This window comes from Phodopus roborovskii, unplaced genomic scaffold, assembly GCF_943737965.1.
Source record: "Phodopus roborovskii unplaced genomic scaffold, PHOROB, whole genome shotgun sequence".
Classification (NCBI taxonomy): Eukaryota; Metazoa; Chordata; class Mammalia; order Rodentia; family Cricetidae; genus Phodopus; species Phodopus roborovskii.
The window spans coordinates 50,675,525-50,699,238 of record NW_026126511.1 but is presented as its reverse complement, the minus strand read 5'-3'; the positions used below and the strand labels follow the sequence as shown (position 1 = coordinate 50,699,238).

The window sequence follows — 23,714 nt, the reverse complement described above, 5'->3', positions numbered from 1 at the left end:
TTAGGCAAGACAAGCTCAGTGGGCAAAGGTGCTTGCTTGCCAGCAACCTGGTCATCTGAGCTTGGTGAGGACCGCATGGTGGAAGACAAGGACTCCCCAAAGTTGTCCTCTGATCCCTACACACAGCCATGGCAGGTTCACACACACTATATAAATAAATTAATGTAAACCATTAAAAACACACAAAAATGATTGAGCAGGACACTTACATAAAATGCACATATCACACTCATACACACACAAAGATATAACATAAGACCATGGAACCCATTATAGGGTATAGATAACTAAATGGTTTAGGATAGATAATAGATTGATAGAGAGATAGAGAGTGGATGGATAGATAGATGGATCGATTGATTGATAGATAGATAGATAGATAGACAGACAAGTAGACGACAGGCATACAGATAGATAGATGATAGTGTGTACATATCTGCCCACTGGGAGGGTCTAACAGAGATCACTCTGTAGGAGCACTTAGCTCACCTAGTGTTCAGATTGTGGAAGTTTTTAGAAGCTATCCTCTACTGGACAGAAGTAGAGCTTCTTTGAAAAACAGAATATTCTCAGGTTGGAATAAGGAGAGTAAAGAACAAATTCTGTCATGCCAGAAAATAAAGAGATGCTAAAGAGTGGTAGAGACCTGAAGGCATCAGGGGGGCTTGCCTCCATTAGTCAGGTCTTGACTTTGAACATCAACAGAAATAATGAAAGCAGTGTGAAAGCGTCATGACCTGTTTTTTTAAAATAATAATCAAGATCACATTAGTATAAACAGAAAAACATGGGAGGGAGGACATCTTTCCTCATGGAAGTCTAAATAATAAAAAGGAATAACACCAATTCACAGAGGTCACAGGACACAGTGTCCATGAGAACTAAAATCATACAAGAGGGAGTTTGAGAAGCCACCAGACATCTGCACGATCTGAGAGCAGCTTCTCATGAGTTTCCTAATTACAGAGAAGTTGATGGCTTTAGAGTAGAGAAACCTAGCAGATGCCACCTTTACCACCCACAGCAGGGATACAGAACACCTGCTCCTCCTAGCAGAACCAATTGGGAAAGGCAAGAGATCATTTCTGTAGTCTCCTTGCCAGGAGGCATCGCCTACAGGACATCATGAAGAACTATTAATGATCACCCAGTAGTGGACACTCTACCAGGCAGCTGATGACAACTTTTGCAAAGACATCCATGTTATGAACTGTAACAGACACTGGCAACCTTCCAGACTAGAGAACCCTGGAACAACAGGACACTATTAAAGGTTTTCTTTCTTCTTCTTTTTTTTTTCAAAGGACATTATAGGTCAGTTGAAATATTTTTGTTAATGTCTACAGAACAGATGACCAAACTGTCTCAGGATTTACTTCCTGACTTTGATACTTGTACTTTCCTAAGAGAATTCTTAGGGACAAAGTTATCTGTTACTTGCTAACAATCCAGAGGATGTGCAGATCCAGGCTCAGAGAGGGATGGAAATGTTCACATGTGGGGAGGGAGCAGGCATGTAAATGAAATGTTTTTGGTATTATTCTGATAAACTTGTAATTTTATGTCTAAGTGGAAAGTTTAGCTGATAACCCTGAAAAGACCCGAGGAGACTGCATCCCAGAAGACCACAAAGAAGATGTGTCGGGTGTGACTAGCGCCACATTCTTCTGGGTTTCATATCTAATGGTCAGGATGTTGTCATTACATTTTAAAATGTCTTTACCTCACTGAAATATTTATGGCTGAAATTATAGGAAACTTGAGACTTGCCTGGGGACATTACAGCAAAAACAAAACCAAAAAACAGCAGAGGAATCCAGACATGAAATAAGATTGGCAAAATCACTTAATTAGAGAAATTGGGTAAAAGACATGTAGGCTTCAGTCTCTGAGTCCCTCTGCTTTTGTGGATGTATTAAATATCTATTAAAAACTATTTTGGTTTAGATGAAAGATTTCATTTTTTTTTCTTTTCAAGACATGGTTTCTCTGAGTAACAGCTCTGGCTGTTCTTGAACTAGCTCTGTAGACCATGCTGGCCTCAAACCCACAGAGACCCACCTGCTTCTGCCTCTTGAGTGCTTGGATTATAGGCATGCACCACCATGCCCGGACAAGGATGAAAGATTTCTTGTTAACAGGAAAATAGCTGCTATGAAGTATCTATGCTTGGCCTTCCTGGAGAGGTGTGAAGCCTTTAAATGGTGCATGGACTTGGGAGATCTGACTTAAGGAGCTCAGTGCTTCTGTGCTGCCCAGAAGCATTTACTTCTTGTGGGGTTACAGCTGTGGGAGTTGGAAAGCAGAGGTGGACTGTCCAGGGCTAGGGGAGAAAGAAAAGCCACCTTCTGAAGTCTGGGTGAGGGCTACAATGAAGCCACTACCACCTGAACTTCAACTCCTCAACAAAGGGCAAATTTGGGGCTGGATTTCTCTTGACCCATGTCCACACCTCATCATCCAAGATAGAGGCATCAGGACCCATTCCTTATCGCTGTCCCCAAGGGTTGCCCAGAGAAGCATGTAGGGACCCACGAGACAGGGATTTGCTCGACAACTTTCAAAGGTCTTTGTTCAAGACAAGAGCTTTTGTTTACAGTGTGAAGCATCAGCTGTCTAAGAAAAGCCATTCATAGAATTAGTTTCCTTGTTTCTCTGTGCAGGGGACAGTGGTTAATGTAGAAACTCATAATTTGCCAAAGTGTAATAGAGTAAATGTCATTAGAGTGCTCAAGCCCAAAATTAGACATCTGTATAATTCTCCCACAGACAAGGCTCAGGACTATTGGGAAGATAGCCAGAGTTTGGGGAAGACCAGGACAAAACAGCATCTTCTGGACATGATGGGACTTCTGTACCCATGAATTCACAGCAATTGTGCTTGCCAGCACAAAATCAAGCTGGTCAAGCATGAAGAGGGACCTCACTGAGGAGCTGTGGACAGTTGGTGGTTTGTAAGGGAGAAAGAACCAGTCTTCTTTAGCCCTTTGGCTCCTAGTAGCTCGACCATGCTCCAGGGGATGGCCACACACCCAGAAGTGTATGGGTGGCACACATTGGATTTAATGGCTTGGTTCAAAAATAAAGCACATAGGAATAAGTTTGGGGATCGATAGGGAGGTGAAGGTAGGTCTGGAGTTGGGGGAAAGAGTAGGGGCATGAAATTCTCAAGGGATTAATAAAAACATTTTAAACAATATATTCTTCCAGAATAATATCATTTAAGTCAGGCTAGGACTAGAATGTGGGGAAGAGTCTGGTGAACAGGAGAACAAGACATAGCTATACACAGTGAAATGTGTTCTGCAGGGAGGTCTGGTTTACAGATGTGGCAGTGAATTTATTTGGGTATGGAGAAAAGAAGCAGCTGAGAGGCAGTTGAAGGTAGCCCAGGTACACAGTTCTGCAGGGAGGAAGCAGTTGGTCTAAAGCTGAAAGATACATCCCTGCCTGCTCCTCCTCTGTCCTTGGCAAGTGGAGCTGTGAGCCTAACCAGGGCCCCAAGCCCAGGTCAAGTGGCTAGTGAGTGGTGGTGGAGTAGGAGAAATGGATGTATTCAACTTTGCTTCATTGTTTGAATTAATCTTTTGGACAGTCTCTGATGTCAGTCAGACATCAGACAGTCTCTGTGTCACTGCTTTTTTTTTTTTTTTTTTTTTTTTTTTTTTTTTACCAAGGATGACACTAGGTTCATCCTTAGGAGACACAGAGCTAAGGCCAGCCCTCCATTGACTCCTAAATGCACAGCAGGGCAGTATGTATGTCTCCTCCAGCCTGAAAGATGCTTCACTGGCCCTGGGATTGAAACCCTAGTTCAGGTCTTCATCTTCTGTCAGCTGTGCACCCTGGGCTAAATTCTGGCTTTATCCATTCTTAATCTTAAGTTTTGCATTGGTACTCTTATTCTGAAGTGAGTTCAGGGAAGGGCTGTTGACATTTGCTGATAGCTAACTTTAAACTCGCATTTTACTCTGGGTTTCTTAGTAGGGAATGTCTAGACAGGCGCAGCTGTTCCAAGTGGCTGGTGGGCGTCATTTTGCATGTTTTTACTTCAGGTCACTAATAACCTATATACACACTAAGTAGACACTCTTGCACAGCGATTCCTTGTCCAATGTTTAGCTTGCCATCTGGTCCCATCCCAACTACTCTAATTAGACAGCAGAGTTAGGCAGTTCAGAGAGTTGTGGAAGAATTCCAATAATCTAGGCAGGCTGATGGTATGATAGAGTCCACATGGAAGGCAAAGCCCTGGCTGGTGGTGATGAAGCATGCTTTTTTCTTTGTCAAATGAAAGAGTCAGTCTCAAATGACCAGCTTATTTTCTTAAGCGTGAACATGCCTGTCCTGGCTGGGCCGCACTCTCCCTGACTCGTAGAAGTTGTGCAGGTAGAGAGAAGCTGCAAGTGTCCCACAGCCATCATGATTCCAAATCACTTGTGTTTGTTTTGAGAGACAGAGGGCTATGCTCACACTCACACACACACACACACACACACACACACACACACACACACACGTATTTGGAGGTATGTGCATCCATGCATCTTAAGGTCAGAGGTCTCTCAGTGAACCTGAATCTCTTTGGTTAAGCCAGGCAAGCTGGTCAGTGAGTTCCTGGAATCAGACTGTCTTAATCTCCACTGGTATTATGGCCTCATGTGGCCTCTGCTCACATCCTAGGGATCCAAAGTCAAGTGTTCACCCTTGTACAGAAATCATCTTACTTTGAAGCCCCTATGTATTGAGATTTCATGATCCCAACATTCTATCTATGCAATGCACCCTTCATACTTATCTTCCTTTTGAAATATGAGTCAACAGATTTTCTAGAGATAACAAAGAGACTTTTTTTTTTTTTTTTTTTTTTTTTTTTAAGGGAGTCAAAAAGAAATCATTGCGGTAGAGGCTGGCTTTGGGTTGGAAGTGACATGGTTGTGTCCACACTTGGGCCTATAAACTTGTTGCTGCCTCTAAATGTGTTAGTTGAGTTGGAAACAGGACCAGGACAGGTGTGTGATGGAATCTCTCCATTGAAATTGCTGCCACATTTATGAGTGTGCTACAGCATCATTACCAAGTACACAGGCTGAGTATTCTATATCATTACCAAATACACAGATTGAGTGTGCTACAGAATTGTTACAAAAATACACAAGAGTGAGATGAGCTGTCCAGAGTGTTCATTTCTGAAGATCTAAAAGCTTGTTACAGTTTCTAATCCACAAGGGCACCTGTAACAACATGCCATAGATATGTCTTTATTTTCAGACTGTGCAGAAGGTAGCTCAAGATGCTAACCTGGTTAGTTTCTGGGGAGGGCTCTTCTGAGCTCACGAATGGCTGCTTTCCTGCTCTGTCCTCACAGGAAAAAAGAGACAGGTGAGCCTCTGGTGTCAATTCTTAGTAAGACACTTTACATCGAAACTTAGTTATTTTCTAAATTCCATCACCATCACCCTGGCAGCCGACACCTCAAGACAGGAATTTTCTCAGGGCACAGTTCAATCCACAGCAGCTCATAGCTAAAATCGGATTTTTTTTTAAACCATCAAAAACAAGCGATTTGTCAGAAATCCATTCTCTAGACTATGAAATGACAGACTTTTTCTCTAAAAGGAACTGTGGCATACCTTAAGCTTCACAACCTATATGGATTCCATTAGGATGACTCACTTCTAACAATATAGCACAAAAAACACAAAGGTAATATGCAAACAAATGGACATGCATTTTGTCTTATGTCTTACAAAGTTTCACGCGGGCCTCCTGTGAGCGTTGAACTACCCTAGTGTGCTTCCCATGTGGCCTCTATCTCAGAGCCTCTCAGTAGCCAATAGTTACACAAGGTGAGGTATGGGTCCCATGAGTCCCTCCCTGATCCAGGCTTGGCTAGTGACAGGCTCAGTCTTGTGGAGAATGGGGCAGGCAGCTGTAACTGCTACAAGGTCACAACTGCCATGGCTGTCCAGACTACTCTTCCGTAGCCCTTCTCTTTGTTTTCTGACTCTCATATTCTTTCTTCCTCAATCCTTTTAACCATTGGTGACTAACTTTTCTACCATCACAGAGCCTTCATCTAGTAGCTGATGGAAACAGAAGCAGACACCCACAGCTAAACACTGGGCTGAACTGGAATCCAGATGCAAAGAGGGAGGAGTGATAAGAAAATGGGGACAAGACCAGGCTACAGAAATCCACAGAGACAGCTGACCTGAGCAAGGAGGAGCTGATGAGCCCCAGACTGAAAGCTGGGAAACCAGCATTGTACCGACTCAGACCCCCTGAACATGGGTCTCAGTTAGAAGGCCTGGGCAGTCTTAGGGACCTCTGACAGTGGACCCAGGATGTCACCAATCTCATTATCAGGGAAGGGCATTTAAGGTAGCCTTTCCACTGTTGCTCATATTGTTAGTTGAGGTCATCCTTATAGGTCTCTGGACATTTCTCTAGAGTCAGTTTTCTCTTCAAACCAATAATGGCTCCCTCTTTTATGGTATCTCTCACTGTAAAGGGAGACCCACAATTAAGGAATTGCCCCTATCAGACCAGGCTATGGGCATGTCTGTGGGGCATTTTCTTAATTGATGACTCATGAGGGAGGACCCAGTCCACTGTAGATGGTGTCACTGCTGGGCAAAGGATCCTGGGTTCTATAAGAAAGCAGCCTGAGCAAATCATGAGAAGCAAGCCAGTAATTGGCACTCCTCTGTGGTTGGGGTGTATAAGCCAAACAAACCCTTCCTTTCCAGGTTCTTAGGTAAGATAAACAAGGTGTTGTGCTATGTGCTTGTCTTCGAGCTCCCAAACACATAATCTCACTATAGTCCAGGCTCACAGTTTTCTGACTTTTGTTGGATTTCTATTGCTTAAAACACTCAAGTGCACACTGTCAATGAGCTCAATAATGTCACCGAGCACAAGAAATTGTAATGTGCTGATTTACAGAGAATTTACATTTTATTAGCTTTTTTTCAGACATAATGTTATAATGCAATTGGTTGTGGGTTTAGTAGGTTTCTTTAAAATTTTTATTTTAATTATGTGTAAGTGTATCCCTGTGTGGCTGTATGCACATGAGCTCATTGCAATAGAAAGCCAAAAGAGGGTGTTAAGACCCTCCAGAGTCAGAATTGTGGCTCCAGTGTGAATGCTGGCATTAGAACCCCAGAGCCAGGATCATGAGTCCCCAGTGCAAGTTTGGGAACTGCACTGTACATAGCAAGAACACTATGTACGTTTAATGGCTGAATCAATGTCAATGAATTGTGTGTGTGTGTGTGTGTGTGTGTGTGTGTCTGTGTGTGGGTATGTGTATGTCTGTACATGTGTGTGTGTATGGGTATGTGTGTCTGTGTGTGTTCCTGTGTATGGGTGTGTCTGTGTGTCTGTATGCACCTGTGTTTGTATGTCTCTCTGTGTGTGTGTGTGTGTGTGTGTGTGTGTGTATTTAAACAGAAGCCCACATAAACAGCATCACACATTGGTTGCTTCTCAGAGACCATGGCTAGACACTCAGAAGCAGAGTTCTGTACTGCCCCTAGGAGCCCAAACCAGTGTCTACTACTTCATTGTTGGCAGCATCTTCATTCACAGCATGGCAGCCCTAAGTGAGGAGAATCAACTGTGGTGTTTTGTTTTTTATAACAGTCTTCAGAAACCCAAACAAGCCTTTTTGAACTTACCCAGAGCCTTGCAGGCTTCTTGGATGAGCTTAATGGTGATGACATCATCATACACGGTGTAGGTCATGAAGGCATCTTGTACTTCTGCAGACACCCTGAAAGATGCATCAAATGCAATTGAGCATTGGTCCATAGAGTTCAGTCCCAGGACAGTTGCTGGCCCAGCAATGTGTGGTAAGCAAGCACTCTATTCAGGGCCCTAAGCACTGTGACTGTGTGGGCATTGACTCCTGCCAAGCCCGTCCTCTGGACCCCAGTTTGAGCCTGAATAGGCTCTGAGTTCTTCAACTGAGACAAGGATGATTATCTACCCACCACCACCCCTGCTGGACTCCTTGAGGGTGGCTATGATCATTTGCCCTTTATTTTTGTATCCCAGAAAATGGCACTGGGCCTGGCACCCACATTCTGAAGATCCTCAAACAGACCAGGGGTTCATGTGCCTGCAGTTGACTCTCTGGATTTCCTTCTGCCTATAGGGTTCCTGGTTTGGGTCCAATGGTTTCTAAGAATTAGCATGTGCAGCTGTAACAGATGACGAGGCCAGGGCAGATGTGGAGTGCTACTGCCTCGCAAAATGGGGTATTCTCCATTGTGTGGGAGTGACCTCTTCATTCATGCCACAGGGTGCCTTAGGGACCAGAAAATAACAGGCAAGGCCATAGTCTCAGATGAAGGCTCTAAGGGAGGTGTGTGACTCCTGGCCCCTTTGGAGTATGATCTGTGGGGCTGTGGCCCTCCCCACCTCACCTCAGCTCACTGTCCAGGCCACACAGCCTCTTCTTTCCTGCAGGCTGAACTAATGGTACTGTAGTCGTGAATATTTTTCTGGGTTTGTATACATGCTGCACATTGCTTGGGTAGCAAATACGATGACCACTAGGATTTCCAGTCCTGTACTGGACTCTAACTCTGCATGTAGCAGTCATATTGGGACACATAAGCTTTCAAACTGCTTTGGGGAAACAATATGTTTGCCAATAGCTGATTTTAAAAATAAACAAATTGACATCTTCAATGAGATAGCAGAACTTCTGCTAAGAAGGGGGAGAGAAAAAACAACAATGGAAGACACCTCAGAGAGACCGGGACTTGAGAGAGCAAGTGGTGAGAGACATGAAGAGGAGTCTCATCATGTAACAAGAATGCCAGTCATTCAGGGGCTCACCTCCACACATGCAGGGGCTCACCTCCACACATGCAGGGCCTCACCTCCACACATGCAGGGCCTCACCTCCACACATGCAGGGGCTCACCTCCACACATGCAGGGCCTCACCTCCACACATGCAGGGGCTCACCTCCACACATGCAGGGCCTCACCTCCACACATGCAGGGCCTCACCTCCACACATGCAGGGCCTCACCTCCACACATGCAGGGGCTCACCTCCACACATGCAGGGCCTCACCTCTATAAACCAAGACCTCTCTACATCAAGTGCTCACCTTCACACATTAAAGGACTCAACTACACACAACTACACACACGCACGTGCACACACACACATACACACACACACACACAGCTCACATCTGTACTCAATAGCAATTGAGTAATTGATATTCCATCAGAACATCAAAGGTTCCTTATTAGTGAATAACACCTCGTGTTATTCAAACTATCTATGTGGCAAGCCAGTGGTGACTGCTTAGTTCCAAGTTCTTTCTAAGAATCTCTGCTTTGGTTATTCTGAGATACATGAATTTTTATGTACCTACCCCTCTCCAAGCTCTGAGGCACCTGCAGTACCTAAGCATGTACCATTCCTGAGACACCTATGAATGGAATCACCCTGTGATGCTTCCTACATCACCAAGCCTGAAGATTGGGTGTGTGACCCTTGATTTAATATTTCCAATATCTGACATTGTCCCTGGCATACAAAAGAAGTCTGATGAACACTTAAAAGAGAAAATTTCAGATTATTTTTGAGATGGGGGGTCTCATGTAACTCAGGGTGGCCTCAAACTCAATATATAGCTAAACATGACCTTGAACTTCCTACCCTCCTGTCTGTACCTCCTGCATAGTAGGGTTATAAGTATGTGCCTCCCTGCCTCGTTTTATGTGGTGCTAGGGATGGACCCATGGCTTCCTGCATGCTGGCCCACTAAGCTACAGGGCCATCTCAGTTTCAGAAATTTTGATAAAGGATACAAATTAACAGAGGTTCATAGAGCCGTCTGGGAGTCAGCTCTGCCCCCAACACACTCTTGCTGACTGATGGGCAAATCTCACTGTTCATTCATTTCTTTTCACAATAGGACTAGAGAAGGAGGTTGTGGTACCTGGTCCTCCACCAGCCACTGGCAATGTGTACCTGACCTCTGATACACTGAAAAAGTTGCTGACACATAAAGCAGCAGGAGTTTTACAAATGTGGCCTCTGGTGTCCCTGCATGCATCTCAGGTGATCTTAGAGGACTGTAAAGTAAAATGACTTCACAGGAAGATGAAACGCCACTTGCCCTTTCCACTGGCTGGGATTTGAGTTGATGGCACAATTGCATGCCTGTGGGTAAAGCTGTCGGTGCCCATCATGAATCAGTTAGGTGAACCAAGCAACTGCATTCTTCCTCACATTCTTTTCGGTGCATTCTCCTATATGTGCAGGGTGTGGGGCTGATTTCTGTACACATTTTACTGGTGGAGGCAGGAAGACTATCCATTTTATTAAGCTGAAGCCCTTTGTGTATCCACATCGTGAGAACATGGTGTACAATGAAATGGAAAGCATATGGATACACAAAGATTTTCAGCTGCACACAGGAGTGTCGCAGGCACCCTCAGGACAGGCACTGATGTGACAGTGACAGCCACCTTCAGGAAAGGCACTGATGTCACAGCCCTAGGAGAGGCCAGTTAGCCACTTTTCCCTAGAACACCATTTTTGCTTGAAAGAACTATTGAGAAGTAGGTGAATTATAGTTAGTTGGACTTAGCTATTTGGCAGATATTTTTTAAAAAACACAAGAAACAAGTGTTACTTTTCCCCAAATCCACTCCAGCATTTATATTCTTCTTTTGTTTAAAATCTTATCCATTCAGACTGGGGTAAGACAAAATTTCCAAGTAGTTGTTTAGTTAGTAGTAGAAGTTGGTGTGAAGATTCTTCAGAAAGCTGAAACTAGATTTACCACATGTCCCAGTCATATCACTCTTGGGAACACCCAAATGATTCCACATCTTTTTATAGAAATACCAGTTCATCTATATTCATTACCACCCTAGTCACAAGAGCCCAGAAATGGAAACACTCTAGATGCCCATCAACCGATGAATGAATAACGAAAATGGGGGACACTTACAGAATGGAATATTATCCCACCATTAAGAAAAATGGAATTATGGAGTTCACAAGTGAATGGATGGAGTTGGAGTAGCCATCCAGAGTGAGTTAACCCAGACCAGAAAGACACATATCGAATGCTTCACTTGTGGATGTTAGCTTTGAATCTCCATTTAGAACAGGAAATTAGTTAGGAGACCTGGGGATGAGGGCTTTCAAGATAGAGGAGATAGAATGAAGCAGTATAAAGGTTTAAAGAGGAATTCCATTGAAGAGGAAGGACTAACCCAGTGCAGGGCATGGGAGATTGGGACAGATGAAATACAGGAAGGGAAAATACCAAAGAAACTTTGAAAAAGCCATATGGAAAAAGCCTACTACCATAGGAGCTTCCTAAAATATATACATACACATATAGAAAAAGAGTTTAAATGGAGCAATCCTACTAGACCCCACAAGCCTAAATTAAAAATCCTAATGTCGGGAGTGGGTTATCTCTTTTGTGGCTCTTTAGCAGTAAGGTCTCATTGATCCACAAACATTATTGGCTTCTGCCTGGTGGTAAAACTCTATTGCTGAAGATACTACATGCATGAGTCATAGAACATAGCAAAATCAAGCTGATACATACCTGAAAGCTTCATCTCTGCTGGATAGTTTTCAAGGCATTCTAAGGTGCTAGGCATGCTATCAGTTTTACCCAGTAAGATACAATAATGACTAACTCAGCAAGACACACCCACCAGTGTAACAGTGGCAAGAACATTATGGGAGGCTCAGGGGTTAGTAACCCTTGCTCACTAGAAAGAAATGCCAGTGCCTTCCTGTCTTCTACATGTGTGGATATTCTGGTCTCTAAGAACCTTCTCTCCTTCTGCCTTCCATCAGACAGCACATGTGTGGTTCTGCAATCACACTAGTTGCCTCCCGCCAACCTCAGCTCACCCCAGACCTTCTGCACTTGCTGCCCCCCCCTTTCTGGAGCACACACACTTCCCTGACCCAGGGCTGCCTCCTTCCTTCCAGCTCATAGATTCCATCCACATGAGGACTGTTCCTAACCCCCACAGAGAATCAGCCATCTTTTGTCAGCTTCTTTCAAATGCTTTCTTTATACAGCCCTTTGAACAAGAGGTTTTGTTTATTTACTTGCTCACTGTCTGTTCCTCACACTAGAATCCATTCCCTGACGCAGTCATTGTGTCTTCTCTTCACCACACTCTCCTCTACTCAGCACATGCTTGGATCTGGACAGGCACCTGCCTCGTAGGGGAAGTGGCCCAACTCAAACAGCCAGTGAGCAATCTGGGCACAACGTGGAGGTGAACCTCATCCCAAAGGTCCCAGTCTTCCCAGCCTATTAGTGGCCCCCGCTGTTGAGATTTAAGCCAGGAGGTTGCAAAAGGGCGGCTCAGAATTAGAAACCTATAAATCTAGACTATGTGAGAGGGAAATCAGCAAGGCAAGCAGAGGAGTACACACATCTGTTTCTGATTATTTCATATAAAATAAAATCTATGTCATAACGTCTGGAGACATAGTTCACTTTGCCTAATCATTTCTTCTTAAATTTTGTATGGGAATTGATGGCTTTTTCCCCCCCTTTCAGCAAAAATTCTGCTTTAAAAGCACTAGGGAATTTGTTATTTAAACATATAGCCCCAAGTAGATCCTGTTGTACAGCAAATAATCTTGGCTTAGTTTCAATTTATGTTTATAAGCTGAGTTTTTTGTACCATGGAGTTCCTTTTAATAGTATTCCCTAAATGAATCTAGTTTCATAGCTAAGCTGTGCTTACTGGGTAGACCTCACTCTGGGCTTTTCCAGTCACATAAATGTCTAGTTAGTACTGACCATATGAAGACCTCAAGTCTAGATTAAACAGACACTCAAGCCAAAACCTGGTGACACAAACCCTGGATGTTGTCTCCCTAGGTCCTCTGCTCCTGGTGGTCTTCCTTTAATCCCCCTGCAAACTTGTGTTCTGTTTTGGTAATTTTTTATCATTGCTGTGATCAGATGCCCAACAAGATGCAGCTTATCCTCCATCATAGTTGGAAAGACACAATCCACCATAGCAGGGAAGGCATGGCAATAGGAACTTGCTCACATTTGGGTAAAGCAGGAAGCAGAGGGAGATGAATGGAGATGTTTAGGCCACATATCCCTTTCCCCTTTTTATTCAGTCATTGCCTCTATCCCAGGAAACAGCACTGCCCATGTTCAGTGTGGGGTTTCTATCAGCTAACCCTCTCTGGAAACACACTCATAGATACACCCAAAAGTGCCTCAGTCAGGCCCTATGCATTCTGTTGTCAATCATCTGACTATCCCATGCTTCCCTTTTAATTTCCTGTATCACTTGGAGTCTATGGCTTCCTAATGTTGGGGAATGCTGAAACCTGTCCACTTAGAGTTGTGTGGGAGAAAGATGGCACAAAGAAATGGCACGATCCTTTTAGTGAGGTCAGACCAAGAGTCAAAGATTTAGGGGAAAGGGGCAAGTGGCTCATGAACACACAGGTCCAAGCATCATTGCCTCAAGTCTGGTCCAGGAACTTGCACACCCTACAGTCCCTCCACCTCCCAGTTTCAAGGTTCATGTCTTGAAAATAAGCTGACAGCAAACCACAACTTCTATGGCAGCAGCCAGTGTTTGCTGGGTGCTTGCTGCAGGCTGGGCATCTGACTTACACATCTCATTCAAGACTGCAACAACCCTATGACCTTTGACCCTCCAGTGACTATAGCCCTGGACCCACTGCTATAAATACTCACAGCCAGATGTAGTGACTTCTGGGACTAATAGATGGCTTCTCACAAAGGTTCCCCACTCTACTCAGTGACCACCTCCCAGCCTTCATGAGTTTGCTCTCCATCTTCCCCTTAGGGCTGATAGCCCAAGGAATAGATCTGGGAGATAGGTGGGCATAGAGTTTTAGGTGACTGATGACTGTTCATTCTATGTCAGGACAACGGTCTCAGTGTCCCATGGGACATAGACTTAGGATGTCCTGCTTTCTGAATTCCAGATCTTTATGTAAGGTCTATGCACATGGTGAAATCAGCTGGGTAACTAACTTTTTGGAGTCACTAGCCCTGCAGTGTTTCTGCAACACCAAAGCAAAGGAGGTCAGTAAATGTGCACTTATGGAGATGCCCTCTGCTTTCACCCAGAGACGTGTCATGGGTTAGAAGAGGATGTTTGCCATGACCAACTTCGCTTTCGTTCTGGAGGCAGCTGGACTAGTGGGCCTGTTTAGTGTGTAGCCTCCAACAAGGGCCTTTCTGGAGCTCAGTTTCCTTCTCAGGGAAGGAAAGCAACAATTTGCTTTACAAGCTTCTTGCTAGGCTTGGTAAAAAGATGTCTGATGCAAAGTGAGTCCTCAGCAGAAGAGAGTGCTCCCTCCTGTGTTCCCACCACACACCCCTCTCCATCACATGCCACCTACAAACAAAGGCTCAGTCTTCCAGGCAGTACTCCCCAGGGAAGTACTTTTGGGGAAAAGGAGCCCCTAAGGGGCTGGAGACACAGTTCAAGAGTTAGGAACACCTGCTTCTCTTTTGGGGAACCTGGGCTTGGTTTCCAATGTCCACACTGGAAGGCTCACAGCCACCTATAATCCCAACGTCAGGGGACCAACGCCCTTTTCTTGCCTCTACACGTGACCACCAACATGTACTCACTCCCACAGTGGAAGGCAAAACTGACACTGATATCTGTGACCTGGTCCAGTCTCTGACTTGCAGTTTTGTGTCAGCCAAGTCACTTAAACTCTTTAAGCCTCAGGGTTTTTGTTGTTGTTGTTGTTCTCTCTCTCTCCCTCTCTCTCTCTCTCTCTCTCTCTCTCTCTCTCTCTCTCTCTCTCTCTCTCTCCCTCCCTCTCTCTCTCTGTGTGTGTGTGTGTGTGTGCGTGTGTGTGTGAAGAGATTATGATTGCTATGGTTTGGATCTGGAAAATCCTTCAAAGACAACAATGAAGATAACCACAGAGCCCAGGGTGTGGGGTTAATTTTGTTTGTAGCACAATTTGACAGTTTACCTTAGCGACTCTTTGCAAGCATCACCTGTAGTGGTACAAATTTTGTCACTCTATTTGTTGGTTGATTTGTTTTTGACACCCGAAGAATTTAATTTTTAATTTATTTCATATAACTATATGGTGATAGCATATCTTTCTTCACATGTATGTGCATATGTGTGCTGCAGGACAAGATTATATACTTTTCAGAGAACAGATTTTCACAAGCTGGCCTCCAATGTCAAAGCCTGTGTCCATCTCCATAGCTTTTGGTTCATGGGCTGCACTGACAGTCTGGGCCAAAGGGCAAGTTCCCACTTTTCTGTTACTTAGCCAGAATTGGCTATTATCATGTAAACATTTTAGAGATTTAATAAACAAAGCTGTGCCTAAGTGTCTTAATTTATCTGTTATTGATTAACTGAAGAAGCCAATCATCTCTCATATTTTTGCATTCATTTCTCTTCTATGGGACTAAGTGATTTCTGAGAGCATCCAGACCCAAATTTGTAACACTGGAAGCTTGGGGCCAGGAAGATTACAGAAATCAAGTGGGGGACTGTTTGTAAATGTAAATGACAGAAAATCAAGAAAAGACAAACAAACAAACAAACTACTGTGAAGCCAGGAAGGGAGAACTAAGAATTATCTAAAGAACATATAAGGAAGGAGCTATGTCTTAGTGTTAGCATGCTTGCCTGGCACACTCAAGACTCTGGGTTCAATTCCTAGTCTTTCCCTCTCTCCCTCTCCCCTTCTCCCTCTCCTTCTTCTTCCTCCACACTATTTACTCTCACCTCCGTGATTATAAACAACAAAGGAGTGGGTGTAGGACAGTGCTAAGGACCAAGCATGGTCCAAGGCCCTAAGTTTCATCTCTATCATTGGGAGATGGATGGAGAGAGACAGAGACATAAATAGAAAGAGACACAGAGAAAGTGCAAATGGAAGTTCATTCATGAAATGCATGCTAAAACTATGCACATTCTTATTAACATCCCAGGGATCTATTTTAAGGCTTATTTTAGGAATAGGGATGATATGAGGGGCTGGGAAGGCGCCTCAGTCAGTAGAGTGTTTGTCACACAAGCATGAGAACTTAAGCTTGGGTCCCTAACACCCACGTATAGCAGGCCATTATGATACATGGCAGTAACCCCAGCACAGGGATTGGGGGAAGACAGAGGCGGACAGATCCCTACAACCTGTCAGCCACCAGTCTAGCAAAATCAGTGAGCTCCAGGTTCAGTGAGATACTTGAGCTCAAAAAATATCGTGGAAATTGAGAAAGACACCTGTTGGACCTCTGACCTCTATGTGCACACAAACACACATGCACCATCATACTCACATGTACACATACATGGACGTGGATGCACAAAACCCAAATGTGGTTTAAGGAATCTTTTCTGAGTTCAGCTGGTGTGTTTAGGGCACTAGAGCTGGTCTCCAAGTCACTAATCCTCGCTGAGAATTAGAATAGTACAGTTATCCACCCAACTAATTCTCTCATCAAGAAGTCAGTAAAATACTGGAACCCTTTAAAACAAAAGAAAACCAACAGCAGACCGCATGGAAACTCTCGGGATATTTCACCTTTCTTTTGATGCACTTACTTTAGTTTTTCCCATGTCTCTTCACCAAATTTCTCTGTTACAAGGGACTGCAGGCATGTGTTGATGAATCCATACTAGAACACAAAAGGAGGGAAAATCTGAAGAATGAAGCACGCCACCCAAGACCTAGCCTTCCTGTGGGTGTCTTTGGAGCTATGCATGGCCCTTGGGAGCTGACCGAGGCTTTTCCCTCTAGTCACTGAGTACTATCACCCTTTCCTGGTGGATGGAAAGCTGAGCATCCAGAGGCTGGTGGTGTGCATACAGGGACCCTGTGTGCGTAGATGAGAGGTCAAAGTTTCATGTACGGTATTGTCTTCAATCACTTCAGACAGAGGGCTCTCACTGAACTTGGAGGTCACTGAATGACTGGACTACCTGCCCGGCAAGCTCTAGAGATTGCCCAGTCTCCACTTCCAAGTGCTAGAATTACAGGTAACACACCCGCATGCCCCATACGCACCAGATTTTTACACAGGGGCTGGAGATCTGAGCTCAGGACCTTATGCTTTGTTTAGCCAGTAATTTGTCAACTGAACCAGCTTCCCGGCCCGTGACAGAGGTTTTAAAGCGAAAGGACTCAGGGCAGCAGTGCAAAGGGGGACACTGGTGTAGTTGTACCCTGGAAACAGACCTCAATCCTGCTGTAGTTCCAACTCCCACAACAGTGTCATGTTCACCCTTTCCCCACCCCCAGCCCCCGATGTCCCCTCCTCACCTGAGCCTGACTCCAACGCACTCATATATGTAACGTGTAAGGTTCAGTATTGTGTCCACTCCTCTGACCCTGGCTCATCCCAAAGCCTGCTGTCGTTATTCCCCAAGCTCAGCAGGCTCCTACAATGGATAGGGTCCCTCTCCTTCCTTTACTAAACCATAAGCTCCATAAGGTGAAGATACATGAGTCATTTACCTATATTTTGATCAAAGTGCCAAGACAGAACCTGACACACAGCAGGTATTTAATAAACACACTAAATATATAAACACCCAATTGAAGCCTCGAGTCTGAACTCCTGGAAATCCATAATTATCCCCAGATATTTCAAATCAATCCAGGTTAACAAAAATCACAATTATTTGTCTTTTTGATCTTTACAAAAAATGTGACATCGAATAAGAGCATCATACCCACTATCTTCACCCCAATGGCCATGGACACCTACCAGTGTACGGCAAGGGAAACTGAGGCTCGGGGGAGTCAGACAGTTGCTTATCATGCTCTCAGCTCTGGTTGGGGCTCAGGGCCCAGTGCTGACCTCGCCTGCACAAAGCCTCAGAGCCATGAAAAGAAAAAGCTGAGTGGAGTGTAGGCAGGTTCTGCACCTTTGCTGCCGACAAGAGATGTTGCACTGGGCAAAGCAGAGAACTGACAGGTGCAGAGTATGCCAGAGAGCTGCTGCTCCTCAATCTGCAGAGAATTCTCTTAGCACACCTTCATCATCCCATCACAGACCATTCAAGGACTTTGTAGAAACGGCCAAGCATCACAGGCCAGCCCTGGATTTCTCTGGAATTTGCTGCCAGCACTGCTTTCCAGCCAGATTAACAAGCCAGCAGGGACTCTCACTGTCCATGGCCTTCCCGTCTTTCTTTCTGAGGGAACTTGGGCACACACGTAAAAGGCTCATGTTTGGAGTGTTGAGTGTCTGAAAATGGTGAGGGCTAATGAAACTTTCCTCCAAGTATCTGTGTCAGCCATCTTTTGACTGGAGTATATGCTCCATGCTGTATGTTATACAGCCTTAGTGAGGCCAGGGTATGCCAGAGCTTAGAAGGGAAAGGCTTGGGGTCTAGAGCCCTGTGGGTTTCTGTCTGTTTTTACAACTGTGTGTCTGGGGGTGAACTGGGAGAGTGTCACAGAGGTGAACCCAGACTGCTCCGTGAACTAGCTGGAAATGATGGGAGCATATGGGGGACCATTGTTAGGTTGTAAATTAATGGTTTTGGAGTCCACCAAAGAAGGTGGTGTTTGACATTGGACCTTCCCCCAATCTCAGAATAGACATCAGAACAGTCCTTCCTCCTGGAGTTAAGTGACAGGATAGATAGAAGCACACGGCAACTCTAAGTGCCAAGAGCCATGCTTCCCAGAGATCATGCACTGAAGGGCTTGGAATGTAGCAGTCTGTAGGGTTCCTGCCTAGCATGCACTAGAGCTGTGGGTTTGGTCTTCAGCCCCACAGCAACAGGGCATGGTGGTTCAAAACTGTCATTCCAGCACTCTGGAGGTGTGAGGAGGAGGGGCTGGAAGTTCAAGGGCATCCATGGGTGAAGTCAAGCCTGGACTACAGGAGATTCTGTCTCAAGGGTAAGTAATTTACCTTTCAAATCTAAAGTGTGGTCTAGTATACAGTATCTGCTATTGCAAAACCAGCAGGTGGGAAGGATCTGGGAAGAGATGAGGGATGGGAAACCATGATCACAATATGTTGTGTGAATTTTCAATAAAAAAAAAAAAACCTTTATTTTTTATTTGTATTCTTGAGACAGAATTTCTTGTAGTGTTCGAGGATAGCCTTAACTCACTATGTAGCCGAGGCTGACCTTGAACTTTCAACCCTTCCACCTACCTTCTGAGTGTTCCTGTTAGATGTACAGGCCTTCTTTTTGAGGTGCTAAGAACCAAAACTGGGGGGTTGTGTATGCTAGGCAAACCCTGAACCAAGGTGCTTCACAGCCCTGGTACCCTTATTCTAATGGAGGGGTGGTTTTTGTTGTTTATTTGGTTGTTGTTGTTGTTTTGATTTTTGGGGTTTTTTGTTTTAAGATTTTTAATAAAAATCATAGGATTATACTTTAGAATAAAACTGTAAGAGGAAAAAACATTAAAGACAATGACTCTTTAAGAAGAGAACATTCCTGTTTACATACTGCTGATGCTGATGCCATGCACCTGCTGACCCCATGCCATGCACCTGCTGACCCCATGCCATGCACCAATTCTTGACATTTTTAATGTATTACATGTCACACACAAATATACACACATGCATGTATCTTGTTACAGTCTAAATGAGTCACAGGATTACAAGCCTTCAGAAAGGCTGTGGGAAGGCCAGTGCTCTTTCCTGGGTGACCCATCTGGCTTCACTTGCTGACATCTTACTTAACTGAAACACCTTTCAGTGTTAAGGAGTCCCCCTCCTACAGTGCAGTCAAGGTTAGCTAAGGTAGAGAGCTGAAAGCCAACCTTAAGTTGGGTGTTGTGTGTTTGCTTTGCTAATGTCCTCTTAGCTCTTCCAGACCCCATCTTGCATTTGCTTCTGCTGTCCCACTCTGTGACGTGGCTGGTGTGCTTCCCACTGAACACAGTGTACAGTAGTGTCTGCTAGAATTCTCTACTCTAAGCCTCCAGTGCTTTCCTCGTAATTTCTAAGTATTTGCTAAAGGTAGTTATGCAAATATCCCATTTATGCTGAAAACCTGCCCCTCCTCCTTCTAGCTCCTGGCAGACTCTGCTTGTGGCAGCTACTACCATGTGATCAAATAGCGATTTCCTCTTTCTCCCATTTCTGTTTGCTTTATGATTCTCCTGGAAGAAAGAATTGACTTGTTGTTGTTGTTATAATAAGATATCCAGGATCAGTGGACACACAGAACTTGAAGATGCAGAGTGATGCTGCAACTACACACAGTGACAAAGAGCCACGTTATAGCTTAACCTTGAAAAGTAATGGACTTAGGAAGGTAAACAGTGTTTATATGACATAAAGCTTGTTTGACTTTTACCTTGATATTCACTTGAACCTGCAATCAGTTTTCTTTTGAAATTCCAATCTAGACTTTTAAAAACTATCTAGAGTCATATTACTTTCATGATCATTTTTGTCAAAATCTTGAGTAAAGTTGCCTACACCTGGGACCAGGAAGGCTCTGCCGCAGCAGCAAAGAGGCCACTGGGCGCTGCTTACCATGATGTCCGGCAATGTATCTCCAGACCCGAGATGCACACACCCGATGCCCCAGCTGGCTTCCTGAGTCTTTAGAAGCTGTTTTCCAGCAATCAAGATATTCCACAGTGAAGTTAGGAACTAACCATGGCCTTCTGATGAACCCTTCCCAGTGGGTTAAAAAAAAAAAAAAAAAAGGCTAGGCTAGGCTTTCTCTGCTGGGAACAAGTGAGACCTGCCACCTGGCACCCCAGGGAGCGCACATCTCCAGTGCTAAGCTCTGGGGAGTTAAGTGTGAAGCCTGAAGCATTCCCCTGAGGTGTCAGCACAACAGACTGTGCCATATTGTCCCTATGGAAGTTGTAGCCCATACAAAAGAGACCAGCAGAATTCCAGGAGGCTGGCCATATTCCCTTGCCATGTGTGTCAAATTAGGGGACTTGAAGAAAAAAAAAAAAAAAAAAAAAAAAAAGAGTACCCAGTCCTGCCAGCCCCTCAAGGCTATGGTGACTCTTCCTATTGACTCTGCTGTCCATGCCCTTCCCTCTACACCGGGTCTCTCTCTCTCTCTCTCTCTCTCTCTCTCTCTCTCTCTCTCTCTCTCTCTCTCTCTCTCTCTCTCTCTCTGCTTTCTTTTGAGACAGGATCTTTATGTAGCCTTGGCTGTCCTGGAACTCACTATGTTGATGAGGCTGGCCGTGAACTCCACAGAGATCTTCCTGTCTTTGGCTCCAGAGTCTTGGAATCAAAGGTGTCCCTGGTTCATTCTGAGAAACAGATGCAGAAGTTCCTGCCTGCTGTCTGACAAATCCCCTTTTCACACTGCATTTTGAGACCTGAGGAGACTAGGGGTTCAGAGCAGCAGAACTGTTTCTGGAAGCCAGGTCACAAGTGCATTCCCAGAACCCTGAACTTGGCTTCAAGAGCACCCCTATACTCCTCAGGAAGGCTGCCTCGTACAGGAGATTGTTTACCGGGAGGCCTCTGATTAAACTTCTTTGGATGACATCCAAGAAATGCCTGCCTCGACCAGCACTTGACCCCATAATGCTATCAATGTGGAGTCTGCTGGGTCCTGGAAATGTTATTCTCCCGCTGAATCACAGCTATGTTAAGGGTCCATGTAAGCTGTCTGAAGTCTACTTCCTGAGCCACTAACCAGATCCCGAGAGTGTCGCTTGCGGCCGTTCCAACAGCCCTGGCAGCTGTGGTGCAAACATAAGAGGATGAATAAATAAATGCAATAAACAGAAGGAAGAGGGTTGCTAGGCCCTCCTAGATACACAGTGTGGAGGCCCAAGGCAGCCACTAAAATGAGACTCACAGTTAAGACAGCGTCTTGTGACCTTGACCCTGAGGAGGCTGAAATGGTTCACTGGTGTCTGTCCAGATACACCATGGATCCTGATGCTCTCCTGAAGTCACCTGGCCATCATTCCCAGGAGCTCCAGCTTGGCAAAGGGGACCCCTCCCATTCTCCTCTCCAGAGCCCTCTCCCACCCAGCTGCAGGTCCCTTAGGACACTTTCCTGCTGTCTCCATCATTGACCTTCTCCAGCTCCTCCTTCCCCTCTCTACCCACTCCATCTCCTCTATGGAGAGGCCAGACCCTCAGAGATACTAGGAAGAAGCCCTCTCTTCATCCCAAAAGGGTGATTTTGCATATTTGCAAAAGCCAGAAGACCTCATGCTGATCCTGTGTGGAGGAGACATGCGGTCATGAGAAACAGGCCCCAGAGTAGATGATTTCCATAATTACACTACCCAAACCCTTCCCACCACATTCAGCTGACAGCTCTTTCGGCCCTGCCAAATGGGCTTACTCTGGTTCCCCCTTGCAGCCTGCAACCCCCACTCTGTGTTTTCAATCACACACAAATGCTCACACTTCACAATAAGTAAATGGTTTAAAAGAAATAACAACTCCCCCTTTCTTTGTCATGAAGCAGATGGTAGGTCTCAGGAACTTGGTGAAAATTAGGCTTTCTGATTTTCTAATAAATTTTAGCATCTCACACAAAAAGCACAAGCTCATTTTCATTCTGATGGTAAGTACCATATGGCCCATCATCCATGGAGCGAGGCAGCTTCATAACCAGAGTAATGTGGAAGGGAGGGGCTTCCTTGCGAGGCCAGTGTGTATGAACCAATTGGATTCGAGGGTGAATGTCATTTGATAACAATATTGTATATGGCAGAGGACTAATTATCCCTCTTTTATGGTATGTGTTAATTTTCTCTTCCAGTTTCCCTAATTACAACTGCCACCCTAAGGACGACTCTTTGTAAATACTCTGTAAACATTTGAAAAGACACAGACAGTGTGTGCATGAAGAAAGCCGTCCCTGGGCTTCGAAGCCTTCTGGAAGATTAGCTGACATTTCATATGTTTTCAGTTGCATAAGCAGCCAAGAAGGACTTGTTACTGTATGGAAAGGCCCCTTCCTTTCCCATGACATCATGGGCTTTCCTGTATATTCTAGGACCACTGTTTTGAGGGACAGTTTTTTTTTTTTTTTTTTTTTAATGGCTGCCTTTGTTGCTCTAAAGTGAACAGTCTCACGAATTCTGGCAAATGTATATGCTAGTGTTACTCACAGCCCAACACAGACAGAGTGTCTCTATTGTCAAGCAAAGTTCCCTTAGTGCCCCTTCTCTGCCAGCTGAGCCCCAGCTTCCACGATTCTCCTCCCTGTACTTGTAGATGGATTTGCTTGCTCCAGATTGCACACTCATGGGGTCATACAGCGTTTAGCTCATCTCCAGCACACTCAGTTCAGACATCCTTTCAATGAGACAGACATTTATAAACACAGCTTCATCACATGCACTTCTGATAAGATGTGCGCTGACCCAGCACAACAAGCTTATTGTCGTGTGCAATTAGAAACAGACTTTCATTGTTCATAGGACAGTGGTGAGAGGCCAGGTACCACACACTTTAGTAAGTAAGCTTTAGCTATTGTTGAAGGACATAAATGAGAGGGATGTTGCAGGGGCAAGAATCAGCGCAGAAAACCCTGCCCTGAGCTGGTCTTGATGACAGTTTTGCACGTACATCTTTGTAGTGTTGTGTGCTTCTTGACTTTCACCCCTGGTGCAGCTAACATCTCAAGGCGGCTTGGGTGGAGATGACTAGGCTGAAGGTACAGCTGGGGGCTAAAGCCAGAGTTTTGAGCCAGGCACCGTGGGACTGGGTGGTGGCCC

At 44.8% G+C, this 23,714-nt stretch overlaps 2 protein-coding genes across 2 annotated transcripts in view; one reads left to right on the top strand and one right to left on the bottom strand.

The window, feature by feature from the left end:
• LOC127230298 (GTP-binding nuclear protein Ran) overlaps window positions 1-23,714 on the top strand; it is a 1,116,469-nt gene that overhangs the window by 970,379 nt on the left and 122,376 nt on the right. The window lies entirely within an intron of this gene.
• LOC127230055 (guanylate cyclase soluble subunit beta-2) overlaps window positions 1-23,714 on the bottom strand; it is a 58,428-nt gene that overhangs the window by 33,360 nt on the left and 1,354 nt on the right. Inside the window, exons 2-4 of the mRNA XM_051195172.1 lie at window positions 21,668-21,713; window positions 16,616-16,689; window positions 7,686-7,780 (exon numbers count right to left, since the gene is read on the bottom strand). Coding sequence (XP_051051129.1) covers window positions 7,686-7,780; window positions 16,616-16,689; window positions 21,668-21,713 — 215 coding nt within the window. The remainder of the gene's footprint in view (window positions 1-7,685; window positions 7,781-16,615; window positions 16,690-21,667; window positions 21,714-23,714) is intronic.